Source organism: Chionomys nivalis, chromosome 20 (assembly GCF_950005125.1).
Source record: "Chionomys nivalis chromosome 20, mChiNiv1.1, whole genome shotgun sequence".
Taxonomy (NCBI): Eukaryota; Metazoa; Chordata; class Mammalia; order Rodentia; family Cricetidae; genus Chionomys; species Chionomys nivalis.
In genome coordinates this window covers 39,928,051-39,948,341 of record NC_080105.1, presented here as the reverse complement: position 1 = coordinate 39,948,341, position 20,291 = coordinate 39,928,051, and the positions used below count along the sequence as shown (strand labels likewise).

The following is a 20,291-nucleotide window of genomic DNA, read 5'->3' as shown; positions in this document are numbered from 1 at the left end:
ATAACCAAAAGAAAAAAGTAACTGACCCACTAAAAAATTTAACCCAAGAAGCACTACTCACCTTCTCCTTCTTTCCTTTCTGCACCGGCAGCACCATCCCCTGCATTGGAGGCCCCTCCTACAGCCAGCTCTGCCAAAGGGCCAGTCAGGTTATCTATGCTGCTGGCAGCAGAGAGGCAGGAGGGGGTGGATGCTGGTGAGATCAGAGAGGCACTAACCACAGTTGCTTGAGGTTTAAAACAGGTAGGCAAGGCCTCCGGGGGCATGGCATCTATCAGCAAAGCTCGGATATCATCAGCCTAAAATAATAATTAAAGAAAACACAAAAACATTATAAATGTTAAGTCTTTCACTAAGCACCAAGCATTTTGTGATTTTTTTTTTTTAAGACTACCAGGCATGAAAATTGACACTTGCTTTTGGCTAGAGGCATCTAATGTTGAGCAGTGGCTGTGAAAGAGAGTTGCAAGTTAGGTAACTGGCGTAGAAAGCTAAAGGGGCTGATGACACATGAGATATCCCAGAAGTACAAAAGGAACCGAGGGCACATGTGGCTTCGGCTAAGATTTTCAGGAAGAACACCAAATCTGCCAAATGAACTGCCAGGTGAGCACTGGAAGGCAGTGTCAGGCTTGACATCCTAGTGAACAATAACCACAGCTGCCACAAGGACTTACCGTTGCCAGATCTAAAGGTGTCTGACCTTCCTGGTTCTTCATGGTTGGGTCTGCGCCATGTGCTAGGAGTAGGGCACACAACTGTGTCCTTCCTTTCTGGGCCGCTTCATGAAGCGGAGTAAAGGCCCACTTGTCTGTTGCATTTACACACGTGTTGTATTTTATCAGTAGCGCCGCTATGTCAACATGCTGGGAAAATCAAGAAAACATAGAGGCTTAAGAAGAAAACCACCAGGTAGAGTTCCATCAAGTATCCTTGTTTCTATTTAACAATTCCTTCCAGGCCTGTGTTCTCATCCTTAATAGAAATTTCTTCTTAAAACAAACACACACCCAGCCCCTCTACTGTGTTTTGAACTTGTCTTCCCACAACGATTCTCTTGTCCTTCTGTTTGTTTTTGTTTTCTGAGACTGGGTCTCATGTAGCTCAGGCTGGCTTAAAACTAGTTTTTCCGAAAGTAAAGATCAAGTAATTCCTAAGGAAGGCTTCCCACTACCAATAATATGAAGGGGAGGGACACAATGAAACCAGGGTTCTTCTTGAGATCAGGCTACTTTGAAAACCCTTTGGGGATTACGAGAACATTATAAAATTAATTTTGCAGTTTATGTGCAGACTTCTAACATGAAAGCTATGATTTTATCAAAATCACTTCAAACAAAATAAAACCCCAACTGTCTTCTTTCATTCAAAGGATGTGTTGGAAAAGCACTTCTATTCAGTCAATCCAAAACATGGGATAATTTAAAGCCATTCCTCAAATCATACAAGATACTTAAATTGTGCTTCCTGTATTTTATTAAAAGAGTAATGCAATTTGGTAGACTAATTGGCAAAGACTTCCAAAATTATACAGTCTAAGAGAAGTTATAGTTTGTATGTATGTGGGTGTATAAATGAGCTGTGTATTCAGTATGTATTGTTAAACATTCTTCCTATTGAATCTACAGTGTGTGTTTAGTGAAACCAATTACATGCTTGCTAAATTGGCTGGCAAATGTCTAAAAGACCAATTAAGAAGAAGGAGTATTACCCAAGCAGAGCTGAATTACAACTCTTAGGCTTTTCAGTTCTTTTTAGGTAGCTATACCACTAGGGCAAATAATAGTAACAAAAAACGAGGGTTAAATGCACAAAGAAGCTGCAGCTTAGCTCTGGTCTCCTGTGACAGCAGAGGACTGAGTGAGGAACTTAGACGAGGGGCTGACTCTGCCGCAGAGTGTCTAGTTTGATGGGTTTTAGCTTGAGCTGAATCACAAAATGCTGCGAGTGACAAATGGCATAAAGACAGAGGACTAAATTTTAAAAAGATGGGAAATAGGAGAGAAATATGAGCTATAGCTAAAGCCATTTAATTGTATGTAGTTTTTACAACAACGATAGCATGCAACCTTCAAGTATCATCCTTTTGAGGGAAAACACTGCAAAAATGAGAAAGAAAACAAACCAGCCAAATGACTTACTCTTATAAAATCACAGGCTATGGGTAAGGAAAAAGTACCAACACTTTTATATTTATTAATAGTACAGAAATTAACTGCCCTTTGTATGTACAGATTAATAATACCTAACACATTATAATATAAAGTATATTAAGCAGAATAAGGCCCATTATCATAAAAAATTCTCATGAAATTTGTAATTTTCCTTTAAGCTTCTTAAACATATGTTTGTCTCTCTGTTTGAAAAAACTGAGGTGGCTTTTAAAAAAAAACTGCAGATGCAAAGGGCAGCCGGAGCTCAAACCTGGCATTTGAGAACAGTGTCACAACAGAAACAGAAGGCAATGCTCTTCAGTTTTCTCTTTTTGCAGAAAGAGAAGGAAAGCAGAACTGTGGGCACGCACAGAGTAGGTTGTATGAAAATGAACAGTGGGGTCACTCATCACCCAAGAACCTGGTATACAGGAACTGCTAGATAACTGGGGATTTATGTCCAAGATGGAGATATGCAAAACCAGACAGGCATGGGAGCATTCTTCATGTCTGACTTATTTCTACTGCGATGCATCAGGCCTGAGCACCTCCTCTTCCCTGTGAACAGTTACAGTGCCTGGAAAGATGGCTTCACACTTTCACTTGGGAGGGTACTCCCTCAGCAGAATGCTACTAAACTATGTGTGAATTGCTTAACTACTTGGCTTGATACTTTTAAGATTCTAGAGATAAGCGTAAGCAACTACAATAAGTTCTAAAATCTGTCCGAGGTAGAGGTAAGATTTATACATGACCCATTACACACCAATTACTGTGTTAGATAATGTGCTAGAGACAGAATGCTTGCAAAAGTGCAGGTATTCTTCAAAAAGGAATTACAAGGGAAAGTGTCACAAAACTTACATAGATGGTTAAAATGCATTCAGCTATGCTGCTTGTTAGAAATCTGTTCCTTAACATGTAATGCATATTTAGCAAAGAATTAAATGCTAGGGAAGGTTTCTAGATGTTCACTATGCCATGCTCACCCCATAAGATGCTGCATTGTGAAGTGGAATTAAACCTCCTTTGTCCTGGGCATTAACATCAGCTCCATGCTCTAGAAGGTACTCAGCTACTTCCAGGTTATTGTAGCCTGCTGTTAAGAGTAAGAAGGGACATGTCAGGTGAAGAGAAACGATTGCAACTCTCACACATGCATAAATAAAGACCAGAAAAATTTAAGATTTTATTTTTTTTTCCTCAAAGGCTAATACTATCTTCACACAATTGAGTCTTTACTAAAGTGTACAATACATGCCAATCTCTTTCATAGGCATTGCAGGCACCAAGCATGAGTTTGGAGTTCTTAGAACATGACAATCTACAGGTGTTGATTCTCAGTTGTCCACATGAGTTCCGGGAACTGAACTCGGGTTGAGAAGCTTGGTGACAAGCACCTTTACCTGATGGGCTATCTCACCAATGCTCTTTCACCATGCAAGCCAAGTGGTTAAGCACCTGGCACACATTTAGCAGTGTTTAACTGGACATTAAAAAGGACCATGGGATGACACACAGTGACGCTTACCTGCCAGGTGCAGAGGAGTTGAGTTTCTGCCCTGGGTGTCTCTGCAGTTGATATTCTCTGGGGTACAAAGCTTCTGTACTCTGGCCAGGCAGCCCTTCTTGGCAGCATCCAACAGTGCGGCGTCCCCCCTCAGTAGGTCCTGAATATCTGTGTCTCCTTCTTTGACCAGATCTAGGGGTGTATTTCCATCTCTATTTTTCTTGGTTGGATCTGCTCCATGCTATAAGACAAACCAAATGGTGACTGTGTGTTTGCAAGTGGGCAGGTCCCATATACATCATTTAATTTGCTATTTATCCCTGGCTTGTCAGAAAAAAAAAATCTATTCTACATGCACCTTGAAAGCAGGAATCTAAATTCTGCTTATTTTTTAACTACTTAGAAAAGTGACCCAAATCTTGCTAAGTACTAACTAAAGTCTCAGGGTCCAGGGTGACAGTGAAGCTGGGAGGGTAGTGGGCATCTTCTGTTCTTTTGTGACAAGCTTTCCAAGAGACTTGAAGTTACCTCTGAAATCTTTCACTTTTTATAATTTTATAGATGTTAATTTTGGCCAGACTTAATTGTAACATACCCCCTTCCACAAACAAAGAGTTTTAGTGATAAAATTAGGGCCTTACACTTGGTAGGCAAGCAATCCACCACTGAATTATAGCCCTAACTCAAACTGCATAAAGATATTTAGGCACCATCATTAAAAAGAAAAAAAAATAAATACAAGTAGAAAAAAATTACTGAACTCTAAATGACATTGGTTAAAAAAAGTATCATAGCTTTAAAAATGTATTTCTTGATGTATTTACACCCGAGGACCAAGAATTTTTACGCCAGCCCTGACACAGACAGCTGCTGACTTACTGTGGAAATCACAGGTGTGGTGGCACACATCTGTAATCCCATAATTTGTGGGGCAGAGGTGGGCAGGTCTCTGTAAGTTCCAGGCCAGTCAGGGCTATAGAGTAAGACTTTGTTTTAAACAAATAAACCCCAATATTCAAGTAGACAATGAATTAATAATGAACTAAAAGTGATTTGCTTTTTAAAACTAATTAGTGTTAATATTTGCCATATATATTTATGGTATTAACCGTATCAAATAAAAACATAAAATGTGCTTATATGTAACAGGAATAATGAATAAATTTTCTCTGGTTAAGATGGGAAACCACACAGTTGTCTTCCATGACGAACAAGTGTATGTGATATTTAGTAAGGCTGAGTTATCATTAGCTTTGAGGGTAGCAATAGTAACTGTATTGCAAACAACAACATGAGTGAAGAGGTTTCTAGGATATTTTTCCTAATATTGGTGCTATATTAGATAAACCATGCAAATCAAATCAGCTCTCCCCAAAACCTTCTTTAATAACATGACCTCTACTGAATCTACTCAGAAAGGCCTGTCAAACACTATGTAAGTATCATGACGTCACCTGGAAATGGATGGTCTCCTCAGCACTTGTTTTCAATAGATCCCAATACTCTTAATTTCAAGCAATAACTAAAGCCAGGCAGCTGCTTCATATCTACATACTTTTAGAAGGAGCTTGCAGATTTCATATTTTCCCTTGGCTGCCGCTTCATGGAGAGGGGTAAATTTCCACAAGTCTGCCACATTGACGGAAGCTCCATGCCTCACCAAGAGTTCAGCTACCTCGTAGTGTCCATAAGAGCAGGCATTGTGAAGAGGAACCAGGCCACTAAACAAAAGAAAATTAGAGTTATAAAACAGATCAGATCTTTCAGCTAAAATAACATAATGAAATTCTCTTTGGCTGGATGTGGTGGTACATGTCTATAATCTTAATACTTGGGAGGTAAAAGCAGGAGTTCGAGGGCATCCTCAGCTACAGACGGGTTTTCAACCCAGCACAGGCTAAATGAGACTTTGCCTCAACTCCTCCTCTTTCTATGGGATTGGGTACACTGAACATTTGCTCAAAAAGAAATACATCCTCTTTGGTCTCTTAGATATGGGCTCCCATTTCTAGGCAGGACTAACAATTTTTATTTACTGTGCAGTAGGTATGTTACCATGGCACATGTGGAGGTCAGAGGACAACTCTGAGTCAGCTCTCTCCCATTCCCTTTATGCATGTTCTAGGGTTTGGTGTCTTTACCTGCTAAGCCATCTCACCAACTCAAACATTAACAATTAAAAAAATTCCAATATAAAATCCTATATTCCAGCAATCAATAGTCTTGAAATATATGTAGATATATACACTCACAGAATAAAATGAAATCACAATACAGTTTTTTGAGTAGTGCTGGGATTAAAACCCAGGGTTTCATGCATGCTAGGGTACTCAACCACTGAGCTATACACCTAGCCTTTTCTATTTTAAGATAGATATTCTTGAACTCATTCTATAAACCAAGCAGCTGGGACACTGGGCCTGTTTAACATAACCCTTTCAACTCTTTCTTTCATCCTAGCAATACAGAGCTCTGTACGCTACAAAGTATCAGCACAAATACTAACCAATCTGTTTTTATCATCTCTCAGATTTTCTTTGACTTAGATTTTATTAATGAAAATTCTTAGCATACTTATATGATGCATAATATGCAATAATGTAATATGCAATACATAAAATATACAGGACATTTACTTATTTAGTCAACAAGTTTCACCATTTGTTTTAGTTATTTTTTAACTCATAACGTTTCAGTAATGGTTTCTCTGTACAATTTAAAATGTTGACATACCAAGCAATAAGCAATGAAAACTCAAATTTGACCCCAGTGGTGGTTCATGCCTTAATTCCAGCACTTAGGAGGCAGAGGCAGAAGATCTCTGTAAGTTTGTGCTCATTCTAGTGTACACATAGCAATTTTCAGGGGGCCAGACTACAGAGAGAAACCTTCATCTCAAACAAACCAAACTCTAACCCTTTTCCCCATAAGAAGAGAATTCACCAAGGGAAATAAAGGCTCTTTGTCATAAATTCTACTAAGGTAAGAGAACCTAGCACCCTTGTTTCCTAAGGAAACTTGTAGATGACCACGTTTTCACAGAAACCAGGTGACATTCTCAAAGGTAGCTCAAAAAGACAGACTTTCAAATCAGTGCACTGAAGGATCAGTTTTAGCTGATGTAGGACACAGTAAAAACAAGATACCAGTGCCGTTCTAGCTAGAAATCAGTGTCCTCTGAAATGAAGCTTTATTGAAATATGCTGGTACTTCAATGAGTCACAGGAGCACACTGGATTCTCCAATGCACTACAGTATTTTGAAACAACTAGTGATGATGTTCTCAAATCATCATGTCTGGTGCATTACTTTAGAAAGATAAACACATAATGGTTGCCTGAAGCCTAAGTCATGCAATTTCACTTATAGCTAGCTCTATGCAGAGCAAGTGCACAGAACATGGCTGGTTTATCTGAGCAGGTGCAAAATTAACTCAGACTATGGAAAATCTTCTGGCTAAAATACTCTTCTTACATTTCTAAGCAGCTGCTTAAAAAGTTTTACCTGGTTTGTCAAATAATTCGTCTAATATAAAAATACAATTTAAACTGGTAGAAATAGAATTATATTTCTATTAACACTGGTGATTCTGGCACGGATTGAATTCTTTTTGGAAGAAATCATCTATTTTTCATAGCAAAAAGATATGAGAAGATGAACATAAATTACAAATTACATGAAAACATTCACAAATGAAATAAAATCCTACACACAGGCATGCAAGGGATGCACCAAGTTAGAAGGCGTCCCATACATATCTCCTACTGGGTGAGACCAGGTGAAGATCAAAGCAGACCATCAAACAGCACCCTCGCCTATCTACTGCACAGTGCAAATTCAGAGGTGTTAATCGCACAATCCAAGTGATTCACAGTTGGTGTACACAACCAAAGATAAAGCTGGAGAATTACAGGCAAACTGCTCACTTTGCATCTTTAGAAGGTGGGATGAATGACCCTTGTCTTTCTATACTGTGTGTTCGTTTAAATCATGATTTAAGTGAAACATGTATATTGTTTAAGTGGGGAAAGCACCTACAACACCAAAACATAATGTTTCAAAAAGGAGTATCTGTCATTTGTAAATTTTCTTGTTCTAAAGAAAGCAGTTATGTTCTGTAGGTAAAAAATATGTAATTTTATGCTAAAATATATATAAATAGATTAAGTATGAGGAAAATGAAGCCCAAAGACCTGGATTTGAACACATACCCTTTGTCTTTGGCATGGACATCAGCTCCATGGTGTAGAAGGTACTCCACAACAGACACGCGGTTATAGCCTGCAGCAAAGTGTAGGGGTGTAGAATGCCGGCCCTCCAGATCTCTGCAATTCACATTCTGTGGGCTGCAGAGTTGCTTTTGTGATGTACACAGACACAGAGACAGAAACAACACCATTAACAATCATTCACAGATTTTTCTCTAAAATTGTGTAGCATTTAGATCACTATTATTATATAGCAAGTATTCTCGGGATGACGTAATTAAAATGTTAAAAATCAGCACCATAGCCAGACATGGTGAAGCACACCTAAAATCCCAGAATTGGGGAGGGTGAGGTGGGAGGATCTTTAATTTGGGAGGTCCAAATTAAATCTGGGTTACACAGTGAGTTTGAGGACAGTCTGGGCTGCATACTGTTTCAAAATGCTCCAAAGGAGAATCCCCACTCCGTTTGTCAGTACAGTGACCACAGACACTCTCAGTGTATATATATACACACACACACACACATAGATATAGATATATAGATAGAGGAATTTAGTCTTTGTCAGCATGCCCTAGACCAATCCAACAGAAACCCCCAAGGGCAGCAAATAGAGCTTCCCGCCTCTTCTGTGTCATTCTCATCACACATGAATTTTTACAGTACACCTAGCTGTTCTTTGCTCATATCAACTTGACCACAAGGAACTAGAGAAACTAAGTCTCCTTGAATGTGGGTCAAGAGAAACTTGCTTTTTAGAACCTACAAGCTCTTGATTCTATTCTTTTCTGGCTGAATGCCAAAGAAACTGTATATCCTGTGTTTCAAATTTTAACACACTTTATACAGTGAACAACCTTTTCCTTCCCTTCTCCTTCTAATTCTCTCTCTCTTCCCTTCCCCCCAGGAGGTGGTGGTGGGGAGAGAAGAGGTAGAATATCATTCATATAGTGCAGACTATCCCAGAACTCACGGCAATGCTCATGCCTCAGCTTTCCAAGGGGGTGAAAGGCATGAGCTACCACACCCAGTTAGCTTCTAATAATTTCTTAGTCTTTTCAGAAAGAAATACACCAGATTGAATTTTCAATTTGTATGTATTCTTTGGACATTTACATTCCACTATCAAAATTAAATTTTCCTTTATTGTGAATATATTGTTTAGAAACTTGAAAGCACATACTGCCGACCTGCATACAAACAGATGAATTTAAAATTTTATATTCCAGGCCAGCAAAATGGCTCATGGGGTAAAGGCACTTGCCACCAAACCAGACAGCTTGAATTCATTTCCCAGGTTCCCCATGGTGGAAAAAGAAGAAATTCTAATTTTTATTACATCTGATGTAATAAAATTGTATGCATGCATATCTTATTTTTTATGGTTTAGGTGCTACAAGGCACAAAGTGGGAAAATTTTAGTGGCAGAGAACTCTCCTGTCTAGATATACCGTCAATTGTTTTTAATTTTTTTTTTTTTAAAGTTTGAGTAGTAAATGCATACAAATGAACTGGGTAGAAGATTCCAACAGTAAGAGTAAAGGCACTATTTTACCTTCACAGTTTCTAAGTCTCCAGCTTTTGAGGCCTCCAGGAGTCGATAGTCCACATCAGAAGTGCGGATAGGAGTACTCTCTGTATCCAAGAAAGAAAGATTAGGTTGGCTTTTGGGTTACTATAGGAAGTTATGGAAGATTGTTTGGTGAGGGAAGAGAAATTAAGAATGGCTATATCTGTGATGGTTACTTCCCCAACTTACTTAGATAAGCACCTTTTACTTCAATTTATACCTTACTGACATCCAGTTTAAATAATTCTAGCACCGGGGAGCTCTTTAACGCTCCACTATTCAGCCATCAAATGTTCTGGTTAAAGACTGTTTCAAAGGGGAGCAGGCAAAGCTGGAGCAGGAGATCAAAAGCATCTCCAGACTTTCCAATGCCTGGATAACTGGGAGATATGATAACAATGCTAAACAGAACATGCTGAGTTTGATTATTACATTTAGACACAAGTCAGATATTTTGATTTATCAAATATAAATGTAACAAAAATTTATTCAACACTGGTCTTTAAAAAATTCAATATGCTCACGTTAAATGTAGTTTTCAAGAATGTACAAACATCAATACAAAAGAAGTGTGTGGCAGGAAATCTGCCCACAGGTCTGGGCTCTATGTGAACTTTGGAGGATACTTCAGATTTCTGATATTTTTATTTATTATTATTAGTGTCCATGATACCGTGCCATAACACATATGGAAGCCAGAGATCAGGAGTCAGGTCTCTCCATCCATCGGGTTGTCAGGCTTGCTCAGCAAGCACCTGTAACCAATGAGCCCTCTAGCCAGCATATTACCTTAGTTTTTGCATTTCAAGTGTGAGAGGTGCTTGTCCTCAAAGTTCTTTCCAGTTTAAGATTACGTTATGTCATGATCAGAGACACTGAGTTCACAGGCCAAGTGGGAGGATCAAGTGACGCTACAAAAGGCTTCGGATTTTAGAAGAAACACTTTAGTTTTCCTACAGTGCTTTGTTCGGCAGAGTGACTTTTATAGATAGGTTAAAGAATTCTTCCATAAAGACAAACTATTTGATCATATTAATAATACTTAGCAGATAAAATACTAAGATTAAAGCAGATAAAATACCAAGACTAAAGAGGAAAAAAGAATATCTCAGACAATGAAGTACATTTTTAAATTATTTCTCCTAAAGAATGTGTTATATTGCACTAGTTAGTCTGTGGAGATGCTAAGGACTAGAACCAGATCCTTGATCTTATTTATATTATCCTTTTATAAATGCAACTCAAAAAATATTTGCCAAGTTGATTTTGGTCAACTTCATATTAGAATCATTGTGTCAAACCTAATTCTTTTGGCTACCTGTGTTCGCCTCCTTTCTGTCCCCCATCTCCATCCTCACAGGGCATGTGTGCTACACTTACAGGTGAGTGAGGCTGTCCTGCATCTCTACGAGAGTGATTCCAGCAAGAGAAAACTCATCTTTTGTGTCCTTAGGTTACTCATCACAGCATGCTGATGGGGATGACTAGGAAAGAGTCGTTTTCTAGCCAAGCAAAATATCTTGTGCACCAGCTAGAATGCTTCTAAGAACTATGGAAAGGTCAAAGAGTAAACGTTAAACATGCTGACTTATAATGACAGCAGCTGGGCAGCTCTGCATCTGCACAAATCTAAAAAACTAAGTTCAGAACAGACTTGTTTCGGGGCTTGGAAGGCAAATCCCAGCTCCCGAAAAAGTAGGTGAAGCATGAATATTACAGATAGAGGCCTATCTAGGTTACAGAGTGAGTTCAAGACTAGCACTGGCAACTTAGACTGTGTCTCGAGGTTAAGAGATCAGGGAATGTAGAAACGCTAGTATAAAAAAACCCTCAAACAAAACACAAAGAAAACCCAACATTTCTCCATGGTTTTAAAAGGCCCTACTTTAGACAGTTCTATTTTGCATTATCTTTCTAGATCAATAATGGATATGGCAAACTGAGTCCTACCATTTCCTAAGTTAAGCATTTAATTAACTATATGTATCACAAATCAATTTTAGAGTAGAATTATAATAGTAACTGAAACTTTATATTTATGATTCCATATTCAATTTCATTTTCCCCAGAAATCATATATTTGAAATGCATTTGCTTTGAAGGCATTTTAAAGGCATTATATGGATCCAATTTGCTGGATTTATTTGATGTTTCATCCCCATTTGGTTAACCATTGTTAAAATTTATGGACAATATTGTGAGAAATTGATGCAGTAACTATATGTTTGTTTATTTATAGTTATAACTCACAGAAAGAAAAATTCAGTAGTGACTGACTCCCAGTAACAAGCACAAAAGAATATTTCACGAAAATCCTAATTTATAAAATGGTTACAAGTTCTTAAAAGATGTATTTCCTTGTGGGGAGTAATTATCTTTCTGCAGTAGAGAGCCTGCTGCTCTGTATAAGCAGGTGTTTAATACTCAAGACTAAACTCCCGTCCATATTCCAGGTGAAGACTGGGGGAAAGCTCAATGAGTGAGGAAGACGAGTAACTAGATCGAATCTTTAGCGTCTAGCTCCTAAGTTTTCAGTAGGCTGTTACTTTGAATTCTGGGAGTTAGGAAGCCAGTGCCTGCTTTCCTATCAGTTTTATGCACGATCTCTGTCAGCAAATGTACAGATTGAAGCAGAGTAAACTGCAGAGGAAGGAAAAGTAAGGCTGTAGAATTACTTCTTGAGGTTGCTTCCCACATGCAGCATTCACACGCCTATCACCACCACTATGTACTTGAGATTCTGTGCTTCTCTACTGGGCTGCAATTCTTAGGAGCCCTTGAAAACATCTGTGGGTCAGTTCTGGTCTTCGAGCCGTGTCTTGTCCAAGCTGTTAGGTAAGAACTGGAAGGCTGTCTGAGGCTTACTAGCATTTTCTTCCTCAAAGGAGGATCTTTCAAGATAGATGCTTAGGAAGTTTTAATGTAGATTTTTAAGTATAGTTAGATCATGTAACATGTATTGATAATCTTAAGAATTTTGTTTCTGGATAGAGGGTGCCTTAAAGTACCTGCTATACGGGGGGGGGGGGGGGCAGTGCCTACAGAGCTTGAGTACTGCTTATAGGCAGCAGAGGGGCCAGGCTTTTGACCACCAGTCTACAGCTGTCTCTATGTTTCTCTTTGTCTACAGTAGATGGAACCCAGGCAAAGGCCAGTGAGTGAGAAAGAAGAAAAACTATATTGAATTCATTCGCATCTGGTTCCTGAGTTTTCAGTAGGCTGCTACGTCTAATGTTGAGAGTTAGGATGGGGAGATGTGAGAAGCAAGCACTCAGATCAGGTTCCCAACCTGGGGGTGAGGGAATGGGAAGTGGAACTCACCACTCAGAATCTGCTGCACTGCTTCATTCCCCATCTGTGCTGCTGTAAAGCCTTGCAGGGAGATGATGGAAGGGTCAGAGCCATAACTTAGCAGGAGGCGGCAGGTCTGCAGATGGCCTGCTAAGGCAGCTCTATGCAAAGCAGTCTGTCCAAGACTGTCCAGTGCATTCATCTGAAAGAGCATTGGTGGCCATGTGAAATCAAGTATTCTTTCACACTCTTGCAAGAAAAGCCAATTTTGAAACTTTTTAGTAAAATGGCATTAACTTTTGCTTACCAGTGCTACAGAAATAGCTTCATCTTAGTGGCCTGAGTGTCTAGGGAAAAAATAAAATCACAACCCCCCCCTTGACTTCCCAGAAGAAAGAATGGGAGGTCTTGGAGGGCAGGGACTCTCATCTGGCATTCACTGCTAGCCACACTGTGGACACCCAACAAATGTCTCAGAGTGAACGGTCTGCTCACACGCAGAGTATCAAGATCGTACAATATAACTAGTAGTGCAGTTCATTACATTTCTTTCTCATTTAGGAATGCTTTTTATTCTGGTTGGGGATCCCTAATTACAAGTGTTTTCGGGAACCTGTACATAAATTACGAGATATCTTAGAAACAGGACCCATATCCCATATCTAAACACAAACTTAATTTGTTTCATATGTACTTTGTACACATAAGCTGAAGGCAACTTCATTTTTGTGTGCCTGTGTTGTTATTATAGTCTATTACATGAGGTCAAGTATGACATTTTCCATTGTATGACACAGATAATTCAAAACTTTTGATTTTAGAGCATTTTAGATTTCCTATTTTCAGGGCATTAATGCTCATCCTGCAACAGATACCTTAATTATATATACATTTGACTGGAAATTGCCTTGAGGATTCAATGCTCCATTTTCAAACCTTGAAGAGTGTATATGAGAAACAGTAACTTAATTATGTTAAATAAATGTTCAGCTTTTGGGTTATGTTCATAATTTGGTCAAATTTAACTAGTCTAGTATTTTAGAAGTTCCAGCAAATGCCTGTTACTCCAGTCAGATAAACTGTATAGCTGCTTTCAGAAACCCCTTCTCCATGTCCTCCCTCATCTCGAGGCCTCAGCGACTAACCCCTTTCTGGATACCTCTGCTGACTCAGCACTTACAAATTACACCATTTGGGATCATTTTTTCGACTTCAGTTAATGCTGTTGAAAATATTGACTGTCTTCTTGAATGATTTTAATAAGGGAATAACAGTAAGATCTCAGATTTATGCTAGTTGTTCAAAACATTTTTACACCTCCCACAGAAGTAAGGTTAGGGTTTAAGAGACTCTGTTTCCAGTCCTTTATCATTACTGGTAAAGCTGCGGCACTTGTGCTGACAAAGGTTCATTTAAACTCTTAATGGTCTTCAGAAAACTCACCAGCAAATAATATCATAATTTAATTCTATCACATTTTCCAGCGGAAAAACCGACCTTGTACATAATAACAGTGAAACACTGTCATATTTACTTCTTAATGGAAACACAAGATGCCAAACTAGAGTTTTTGTATGAATGTTACTTCATTATGGAAGAATACACCCCAAACTGCAAACATACTAATTATTCACACTTTTCTGGAAATTAGATGAGACATACACAATTATGCAGCTGTAAAGATGAATGGAAACAATGAATTCCAATTTAGCTTGTTAAATCATGTAAATATGGTTGGAGAGTTATTCTTGTGAAATACAGATCTTACCAAGTTAAGATCTTAAATTAATGTCTCTAGTCCTTCAAATAAAGCTGAATCCTCAGCAAACAAATGTTATGGGCAAGAGAGAGTATTCCATGGTTTTCTGGAAATCTAGGATTTCACCTGTACTGCTGAAGCAGATCAACAAAACACAAAGAATGCACTGTACCTTCTGTAAAAAATGGTAGAACGGAGTGATATGGAAAATAGCTCATTCACATTCCCGTTGCTCACTTATTCTGGGGAACTTCATGTCTTAAGGAATAAAAATTTATGTATCAATGGTTCTCAGAATAATTTGTAAGGGAATTTTTAAGATTTAGTTTTAAAAGTTTCATTTGATAAGGACTGATAACACTGAAAACTGACAAGCTGGTCATATATTGAAATTTTATGTTCTACTTTCTATCCATACGAGATATTCACTTATTCCTTTAAGTGAATCTTGCTTTTCTGATACCTTAGAAATTAACAGTTGGAGACCAAGTCCTAAGTCTTGACTTTCTCAACAAATATTTAACATTCAATGCTAAGATTATTTTTATGTCTATTAAAGTGTAGAGTTGCATTCAAGAAGGAAAATGCTTCATTTAATGTTACATACTCAACTGTATTAACAATAGTTAAAATTTTTTTATTTAGAGGCTGTGATGGTCAATTTTGATTGTGAACATGACTGGACTAAGGAAGTGATTAAGTAGTAATTAGTAAAGGAAATTGTGTGTGTGTCTATCTGTGAATGCTTTTCTACAGATGACTAGATTCTAATGGTTTCAGTTTAAATGAATGTGTTAATCCGGCGACAGATTCCAAATCTGGGGGCTACTAAAAGATGGGACTACAGAAAGTCCTAGTTTGACTGGAGGAGCAGGTCACTAGGGTTGTGTCCTCTGTGCTTATTGATGATAACAAATAAATAATATCTTAAAAAATTAAGAACATTATTCATAGTTTGTATGAATGTCATAAAATACTTACAAACTCAGACCAGTACAAAAATAATGCTTACAAGTATAAGAGAAAGCCCACTTAGATTATTGATATTTCTGCTTGACATAACATATTTATATAACAATGCCATACCTGTAGCTACAAAATAGGTAATAAATCTGTACAACTCTTCTCTTTGATTCTAATTCATCTTGATTTTAATTAAAAAACCCACTAAATGTCCGTTTAAAGCAAAATTTTGGATCATATGTACTGTAAATGAAAACACTTAATACACATAATCTTATCTGTAAAAGTATACTCCAGTAGTGCAATAGTAAAATACCTAAACAAATCTGAGGCTGACATAACGCAAGGGGAAAAGCAAAAGGCAGGAAAGATTAATTAAAACGGAAAGAAGCCTTTCCTTACTATGATGTAAAATATCATTTAGCTCTAGTAAGAGTATTTTAATTGTTTTTAAAGCCTATTTTTAATTGCATGTACGTTATGTGTCCCTGTGTGGGAATGTGCACATGAGTGAAGGTACCAAGGAGGTCAGGAGGTCAAGCTACCAAGATACCTAGAGCTGGATGTATAGGCAGCTGCAGGTTGCTCAACATGGGGCTAAGGATGGAACTCAGATCCTCTACAAAAGATGAGCCATCTCTCCAGCATTCAAATCCTTTCATTTTACAAAGAATTATGATGTAAGGACTGAGAGTCTGGTCACTGCTTAGTTGTGATACTTGGTTCCATCTGCTATTATTAGTGGAAGAGATTTCACACACATGTGGAGCCCATCTAAGAAACATATCATTAACTATGTTTACTAAATGGTATTGTTTTTACTTGTAATGCTATTATTAATTACACTAAAGTTTTCACTGAAAAATATGACAATCAAATTTCGTCTTTCCTTATGCTCTTGCAAAACCCACCTAAACACAAAGCAGGAAACATTTATAAATAGTTAGAAGATTGTGTTTTAATATTTTTTAATTATAAAGTTATGATAGGTGAATATGCTGGTTAGTTTTTTTAGGGGTGGGTCAAGTTAAAAGTTAGAGTTGTCTGGGAAGAAAGACCTTCAGTTAAGACTGGCCTGTAAGCAAGTTTGTGGGGCATTTTCCTGACTAATATTTTTTTTTTTTTTAAGAGGGCCCAGGCCATTGTGCATGGTACCACCTGGGGCAAGTAGTTCTGAGCTGTATAAAAGTGTAAGCTGAGCAAGGCACTACAAAAACAAAACAAAACAAAAATCAATTCAACCCAACCCAAATAATGTAATTTCCATGTTTTAAAAAGTGTCTTAAAAAGTGTCTATTTTACTTATGTGTATATCTGTGTGGATATATGCCACCTGTGTGTAGGTCCCCACAGAGGATGCTGGATGGGTGGCTGTGAACAGCCTGATGAAGATGCTGGGAACTGAACTCGGATCTTTTTCATGGTTTTAATATTAAGTGCCCCCCATCAAGGCTCATGTCAGGGGTGTGGTTCCCAGACAATGTCACTATTCTGAAAGGTTTGAGAAGATGGAACGTGATTGGATGACATAGATACTGGGGATGGATCGTTTCAGATATATTACTCCTGGTCCTGTCCTTTCTTGCTTTCTGCCTTCAACAAAGTGACCACCATGCCTCTGTCATATGCTTCCACCACCATGGCTTTCTGCCCAGGTACACAGGGCCAAGGGACCACTAGAACTAACCCTTCTAACATCATGAGCAAAATCATTTTTGAGTTGTTTCTGCCAGGTGTCTAATCATGGGGATGAGGAAAGGAACTAATACAAATGGAAAGCTGAATGTATTTCAAAATACAGCAGTCAAGCCAGCTGCCTATTGCTTTCTAGACCAGGAAGAAAGGACAAAGAAACAATTTCTTAGTTAAAAAAAAAAAAAAATTAACTTCATTGAACAACCTGTGACTTTAAGATAAATCCCAGAAACTGTCTTTTCTGAAGAGGAGGAATTTCTTGGGGATTCAAGTATTGAGAGCAGAATAGCTTCCCGACTCAAGCTGAGCTGGGCGTACCTTTGCTCCGTGCTTATGCAGAACTTCCATGACGTCATTATGAGCTCTTTCAGCTGCGACATGCAAAGGGGTCATGAAACTATGGAAAGGAGAAAAAGCAAAGAGAATTTTGTAACTTTTTCTGTAACAACAATCAGTAGCTAATGGTTGCTGACAGAGAGGAGCCATTTTCTTTAGTGATGTAGCCACTGCTAAGTTGCCTATGCTCATTCAAGCAACCCTAATTAAACTTTTAGTGAATCAGAGAAAACCAAGACCCAAACAAACAGGACAAAAATGAGACATGAATCTAGGAAGGGACTTGTTGGGTAGAAGGGGTTCAGAGTGGGAAGGTGTGGAGTGGGCAATGGTGGGGCTGAAAAGGACCAAATTATATTACACACATGTATGAAACCGTCCAGTGAAAGAGAAGGAAAACATTGGTTTGTTCTTTTGTAACTATACTTACTCCTTGTTCTTCTCGTTGACATTGGCTCCTTTCCTAAGTAGCAGTTCTGCCACTTGCTTTCTTTTGGGATGCAAGGAGGCCACAGCACAGTGCTGTAACACAAACAAAATTCAGCTTAAGAGCAAACTTCTATTTAAACATGAATTCCTGAATGAAATTGCAGCTGGGAGCTATTTGCAACATTGTAATCTTAAAATGCATCATCACATGATGCATTTTACTCTATGGAGAAGGTCAATATTCCCTTTAAACATATTGGGAGCGCAAACTAAGTAAAATTATATTCTCAATTAAGCATTAAAGATATTTCATTTCTTTTTCTTCAGACAATACTACTAAGCATATATTGTATTGGAGGCGTTAGAACAACACTTTCAGAGCTGTGGAAATCTATACAAATGACTCGAGCCTTCCCTGGTCTATCAGCCACAGAAGTCAGTGTTCCAACAGGAGGATAAGCTGATCTGCTCAGTCATTGGTGAAAACATGTAACCTTAAAGCAATTTAAAGGAAGCAATACTCTCAGAAACTTCACATTTTATCCTCGTAATTATATAACCTTTTTATTTTGCTCCATTTTACATTGATGACTGTATTAACATTTTAAAAACTAAAACCACTCACAGTTGAGTAGAGTGACTATCCTAGAACAGCAGGACAAGCCCCTCATGGTGCTGGGGATTATACTCTGTGACTCTTGGTGTCCTGGCCTAGCATCTGTAGACTGAAGTTATTTGAACTGGGTTTGATGGTTTTCAATTTAAGTTGGCCCATTTCAGTTTGGCTAATCTTTTAATGGTTTTCAGCAAAATGGACTAAATGGTCTTTCTGAGGCACACAGGTTTAAGGAAGTGAAATGAAGCATATTTACCAGTCTATGCTATAAAAACCACATATACTTAAATTCTGAAGCTGGGGGCCGACACTAATCAGACTAACGCCTGTGCCGTAATGTGTTTAATAACACAAAAATAAGTGAATCTTTTTCTGAAAGAGTAGGAGGAGGAAAAAAGGGATAGTTTTAAAGGTAATTTATACAGTAAGGAACAGAGAGATCAGATGGAACATTTCCTTATACGAACATACTCTGTTATTTGAATGCAATTACACCAAAGGAAAACGCATATATCTATGAAACCCTATTAATTCTAGAGAAAACAGATATAATATTTATCTAGTAAGCATACTCCTAAAGAGAAGATTCTATCAGATCACACTTTGCATTATAATGAAAGCACTGAGTACAAAAGTAATTTGTCACAATAAGCTTGCGTGAACACAAAGATAAAACAAGTCTAATCATGGCTGAGCAAATATCTAGTCCCTCACTCACAAAGAATCATGACCGAACCAAAGTTAAAAATCAATGCAACCAACATTAAAATGCAGATTGCTGTCATTTCAGAGAGCAAGCCACTTTCAGGTTTCCGAAATGAAAAGCATTATTTAACGCTGCACCACTGTTACCAACCTAGTGACCTATGGGTAGTGCCATCTTACCAGTGCTGTTTCATGAGACTGTGGCTGCTTGAAGTTGATGATTTCCAAAGCAAGTGTTTTCTTAACTTTGGCCAGGTCTGCTTCTCTGGCTGCTTGCAGTAAAGAATGACCTTTAAACTCATCTGCCAATGAAATAACAGTTATTAAATAAAAATGGCTATTAAATAAAAATGGCTATTAAAAATGACAATTTTATAAGTTATAATCAATGCTGGAAATTATAATTTGCAATCCTGTAGGTTCACACTTAGAAGGCTGAGGCATGAAGATTACAAATTCAAGGCTAGACTGGCCTGCAAAACATTTGAGACCAGCTTTGTGAGAATGTCTCAAAAGGCCAGTACACACACAAATACAAAAAACAAACAAACAAAACCCCTCAAAATTGTAAGTAGGAAAGTTATTAATTTTGCATTCATCTCGATTTTATTTAAAATAGCGGTATAAAATCATAAAAATATAAGGAATGCAGTACAGGTTAAGGAAAAGTTTTGAACTCTAAATACTCCAAAAGGAGCCTTTTATACTCTCAGAGCTGATGGGGAATCACCCACTAAGGCATGCACTTCAGCAGCCAAATCACTAGTGCACACACATTGGCGTGCTCTGCCACTCTCCTACATAACACAGACCTTTACAGTCTGTCAAGGAAGACAGGAGGGGCCTACTCTTACACCATATTGTTCTTGCTACTCTTGCTGCCATCAGAATGAAATGCAAGTCACAGAACAGAAAATGATATTTAGAGAAATAGTCAAAATATTAACAGTACTTATGCCTTGACAGAGAATTGAAATGTTTGAGACCTGCCAGAATTAGAAATTTTTCAAAGAACAATAACTACATAAGAATAATTTTAGATTTTTATTTTCTATT

General features: G+C 38.0%; 1 protein-coding gene across 1 annotated transcript in view; it reads right to left on the bottom strand.

The window, feature by feature from the left end:
- Tnks (tankyrase) overlaps positions 1–20,291 on the bottom strand; it is a 146,455-nt gene that overhangs the window by 19,343 nt on the left and 106,821 nt on the right. The window contains exons 9-19 of the mRNA XM_057752365.1: positions 19,416–19,537; positions 17,916–18,007; positions 17,468–17,546; positions 12,763–12,934; positions 9,427–9,506; positions 7,875–8,020; positions 5,219–5,384; positions 3,685–3,904; positions 3,143–3,252; positions 678–866; positions 62–299 (exon numbers count right to left, since the gene is read on the bottom strand). Coding sequence (XP_057608348.1) covers positions 62–299; positions 678–866; positions 3,143–3,252; positions 3,685–3,904; positions 5,219–5,384; positions 7,875–8,020; positions 9,427–9,506; positions 12,763–12,934; positions 17,468–17,546; positions 17,916–18,007; positions 19,416–19,537 — 1,614 coding nt within the window. The remainder of the gene's footprint in view (positions 1–61; positions 300–677; positions 867–3,142; positions 3,253–3,684; positions 3,905–5,218; positions 5,385–7,874; positions 8,021–9,426; positions 9,507–12,762; positions 12,935–17,467; positions 17,547–17,915; positions 18,008–19,415; positions 19,538–20,291) is intronic.